This window comes from Gadus morhua, chromosome 22, assembly GCF_902167405.1.
Source record: "Gadus morhua chromosome 22, gadMor3.0, whole genome shotgun sequence".
Taxonomy (NCBI): Eukaryota; Metazoa; Chordata; class Actinopteri; order Gadiformes; family Gadidae; genus Gadus; species Gadus morhua.
In genome coordinates, this window is record NC_044069.1 from 20936698 (window position 1) to 20941697 (window position 5000).

General features: G+C 48.4%; 1 protein-coding gene across 1 annotated transcript in view; it reads right to left on the reverse strand.

The window, feature by feature from the left end:
- Positions 1-5000, reverse strand: part of kcnq4 (potassium voltage-gated channel subfamily Q member 4) — a 53080-nt gene that overhangs the window by 2978 nt on the left and 45102 nt on the right. Inside the window, exons 15-17 of the mRNA XM_030347751.1 lie at positions 2235-2366; positions 1371-1509; positions 1-305 (exon numbers count right to left, since the gene is read on the reverse strand). The exon at positions 1-305 is cut by the window's left edge and continues 2978 nt beyond it. Coding sequence (XP_030203611.1) covers positions 102-305; positions 1371-1509; positions 2235-2366 — 475 coding nt within the window. The 3' untranslated portion in view covers positions 1-101. The remainder of the gene's footprint in view (positions 306-1370; positions 1510-2234; positions 2367-5000) is intronic.

The following is a 5000-nucleotide window of genomic DNA, read 5'->3' on the forward strand; positions in this document are numbered from 1 at the left end:
TTAGCCTATAAGGAAGACATAATGTAAAGGGCTTCTGTGCGTTTTGTTTCCCTTCCCCCACCTCTCAGACCTTAAAGGAGTGTGGGGGTCACTGGTCTCTGTCACTCCATGTTACTGCTCTCTGAGCGGGACATGTTGAGGGTGTTGACCGAGGGGAAGAGGTCCCGGTTGTCTGTGGGACTGTGGTAGTCCGACGTCAGGTCGGGCTCCAGCAGGGAGGACAGGGTGAACTGAGACGAGCCTTTCTTCCAGCACTGGGTGTAGAAGTTGAGCAGAAGGTCCAGCTTGTTCTCTATGGACTGGACCTGAAATAAACAAAACACATGCTCTGGAATGCCCCATGGTTGTCTTTAGGCAGCACCTTTCTGTCATGAGTTATAGCAGTTGTACCGACGTTTCAGAGTATGTGACACACGCCATGTCCAAATTACACCAGGTACAATAACTGCTTCCATGTCACAAGTTTCCATCAATGTTTTTCAGGAGCAATCCGTCCGAAGTAAGCGAAAATGCATGATTGCACTGATCTTAACTGAAATTCCTTAAATGTAATTCTTGTATTATCACGTTAGTCGGCCAAGGAAGTCTGGATCATTTCAAAATTCTGGGGAATATCCTAACATTTTGGCCGTCCATGCAGCATCGCAAGACGAGTGTTTCTAGAATTATCTATGTGGGGGGGGGGGGGGGGGTGTATGGTGGCTGATTTAAACAGCCTCATCTGGCTGCAAACCTGCTGTGCATTGATAATCAATGAAGGGGTTGAACCAGCCGTCATCGCACACACTCTCCTGCATGGCAACATGGGGCACCGGGTAATTTACCATCACAATTTTTACAATAAACCCTTTTTCCAACATCACCACCCTGCTTCTTTGTCTTGAGGAGCCCAGTAAATTCACCTAGGTGGAGTGTGGCAGCCACCTAGATGGCATGTAGCACTGGCAGTGCTACATGCCTAGGTGTCTTCCATGCTCAACCTGTGGCTGGCCGATGGCTGGTTTAACCTGTGCTTTGTTCCAATAGCCATACTTCCATGAGTCCTTTCAGTACACTTCTTTTCGCTCCGATCAGTATTGGAACGCCCTACGTACTCAAACTAAGTATAGTAAGTACGGATATTGGAACACAGCACCGGTGTGTGCAAAACAGGTGTGCAGCCTCACCAAGCCCCAGAGTCCAATCAGCCAGGCCAGGTGAGGCTGCTTCAGCCAGCCATCATCAACACACACACACACACACACACTCCCACAATCGATATGGGAGAGCGCCTTAAAAAACTTTTTTGTTAGACCACTTTTCAAAACAACCTTTGGCTGTTATCTTAGTAAGCAAAAAAAATGCAATCCCAACCCATGCAACATCTGTACCTGTTTCTCCACCTTCACTACTCTTCCCATCATGCTCAGTTCATCCATGGTGTCCAGTTCTGGAGGGGTCTTCTCCCCCTTCTCCGACCGGATCTTCTTATCCGCCCCGACCGGCCCTCGCCCCACTATCTGGTCCACCCTGCATCCCGGAGCAGAAGGACAGGACACAAGGGGGGCGTTTAAAGAGCACAAAGACTATAGTTTTAATCTGTGTGTTAGTGAATCAGGCAAAACAAGTCAGTGCATCCTTGACCTTTACCTCTAAATGTTAAGATATATTTGATTCAAAGTTCACAAGTACTAGTTGACCTAATTGTATGGTCAAAACTCTCCATCCTGGACTTTGACTCAAAGCTGATCCACAGAGAATGAACAGAGGAGTAGGCTCAGCGACAGACTCGAGGCACTGAGGAGTTCCACGAGCGAAACAGGAAATCCTTGACATCTGTCATCAAACTTCTTACCCCCGGAACACCCCTCGCCCCCGGAAGTGAGCGAGTCACTCTGATCTCTGCACTGCCACAGTGCACTCAGACACTTTTACTCTTTGTCCTCTCCAGATGAACTGTGCAATATGCCTGCAATATACTTAAGTCACTTTTATTAACGAAAATCACTTAGCTTCAATTACATATATACTTTTATTTTATATGCAAGCATATTTTATTACATTCTACGGTTGGTAAGATACATATTGATATATAATTAGAACATTTGTATATATGCTGTATTTCTTGTTTATTTTTTCTCGTTGTGCTTATTCTGTTTAATTCACTCTGCTGTTTGTGGCTTGAGCTGAGCCACTGTAACACATACGTTCCTGGGGGATCAATCAAAGCCCACTGTGCCTGTATGTTAACCCACCTCATCTGCAGGCTCTTGATGCGCCCCAGCATGTCCAGGTGTCCCGCAGAGTACTGCTCGATCACGTCCTTCACATCGTACGGACGCAGGGTCTCCTTAAACTTCCTCTTAGCCACCAGGAACTTCAGGATCCTACTCACACACCCAATACACACACACATACACATACAGAAATAGACACATACACACACACAGACACAAACACACAAACGCACACACACACACACACACACACACACACACACAAAATAAGCACACACACACACAGAATAAGACACACACACACACAGAATAAGACACACACACACACACACAAGGACAGAAATAGACACACACTCACACACAGAATAAGACACACACACACACACACACACACACACACACACACACACACACACAGAAATACACACACGCACACACAAACACACACACGCACAGAAATCGACACAGACACACACAGACACACACGCACAAACACACACAAAGAAATATTTAAAACCAAACAAATGTGTAGTAGATGTAATTGTTCGACTACATCCCTTGAAAGTTTTGTTCCTGTCCCCATTGAGCGTTCAGGAGTCTTTTCAGGCTGTCCGTGTCTCTAGATTAGTGGTGAGCTGTCAACACGTCGGTTCAATAAGGCCCGCCAGGCCCGCGGAGGGCTCAACAGAGAAAAGGGCTATCTATATAAACTCAGATTTGACTATAAGTTGTGCGTATCAAACGTTATATGGACATAAACCTTTCGAATAGTGCAGAGGCAGGACAGTGTTGAAATGTTTAACGCCCACCGTAAGAATAACAAGATTAATTACCATCCAAGTGACCTTCTCATGAGCGAGATGAACGAATCAATAATAAGAAAGCAGCAGAGCCAATGGTTTGAAAAGCGTTGCCTATTAAACAGCAAGCCCCCCCCCCCTCTCCCGACCGTCACAATAAAACAAACTTGATTGCCGTAACAACGACGATGATGATGACAACATCTTCCTAGGGGACGTTTTTCTTATCAGCCTCCATACACAGCACCGCTGTTTCAGCCGTCAGCAAAACCGCCTCAGTGCAAAGGAAAATAAACACACACGCAGAAACACACACACGCAGAAACACACACACGCACAAACGTATCTCCGTCCATCTCTCTCACTCTCTCCTCCCTGAATGAGCACCCCCTTACCATCCGACCCAACCTCCCGCCCACATACACACACTGACGCACACACACGCACACCGACACACACAGACGCACACCAACACAAAGAGACGCTCATCGACACATGCAGCAGCTGCTGCCAGTCTACACACAACAAAGCTCGTTAGCACCACAGCCTCTCACTAACATCCTCTCAGGACGTCGGGCCGTGGAGGTGATGGTCTGGGGGCAGGGGGGGCAGGGGGGGCGTGGGGGAGGGGCCGGAGTAGTGTTGACCCAGCACTACTGTACGTAACAATAGCACCACTGACAGCTTCCCTCTCTGCCAGGGGCATCACTGAGGGTTCGCTGTCATATTTCAGGGACCAAGGGAGGCCATAGAACATGAGCAACCAAAGCGAGAGAGAGAGAGAGAGAGAGAGAGAGAGAGAGAGAGAGAGAGAGAGGGCGATGTTGACTTGTTGTCTTTTTTACACAACCAAGGGTCATTCCCCCGCCCTCCCCTTCCTAGTCATCATCAACATCATCGTCATCATCATCGTAGCCCAACGCAAAAGATGCTAGCACCGCAGAAACTGAGAGGAGAGCACTAAACGAGACAACAGTACGAAACGCGCACACAGAGCCTGTCGCCGGAGCTCCCTGTGATGGATGGGGACTCGGGAGCGGGTTGGGAGTTGAAAAGGTGTGGGGGGGAGAGAAACTTTTAGAGAGAGGGAGAGGCCTATCTCTTACAAACAGGCTTGCTAGGATACCTCTCCTCCCCCCCTCTTCTCCTCCTCCTCTCCTCCCCTCCTTTCCTCCCCCCTCGCTCTCTCTCTCGCCTTCATGGCATCAAGGAGAAGCAGCACATTAAAGGTCCTGTGATATCATCACAGGACCTGTGATGTCTGAAAAAACGTACGCTTTTTTTTATAAATGTTGACAAGCCAATGCACAACTCACACACAAGCATACACACAAATGCTTGGGTAGTGGGTACATAAGCACATTCACGGGAGATGACGCATACATCTGAACCTGTGTGTTTGGGAACGGCCATCAGGGCGTGAGCTAATCAAGAACGTTTTATTTGAATAGCCCATAATCACAGTGACAGTCTCAAAGTGCTTCACAGTTCAGAATGTAAGCCGAGCCCTCCAAAGAGCGAGAAAACAGAAAGGATCAACACTTTTACAGCTTGTTGGTGTAGATCGCATTGACCATGGGAATCGGCAACGACAAAGGCCACCTTTAAAATAAGGGGTCACTGAAATGGTCATCTGTAGAGAGGAGGGGAAGGAGGAGGAGGAGGAGGAGGAGGAGGAGGAGGAGGAGGAGGAGGAGGAGGTCCAGCAGGTGCAGACGGCATCTTCGCCTCGCTCGCTCCCTCCTTTGCGCAGCACCCTGCTTTCTTGATGACTACAGCGCTCAGGGTATTTTTTGCCGGCACTATTTCATTATTTGCAGGTGGATGCATTTTTTTTAGGGGGGTGGGTCTCAGGTGTGGAAGTGAGGTGAGGCGTCTGGGGGAAAGCAGCAGAGAGAGTGAGAGCGAGCCAGGGGACTTTTGAGTCAATCCCCTCAAGGCTTTTTTCTTCTTGGAAAGTGCCGACTCGCCAGGTGAAACGGCT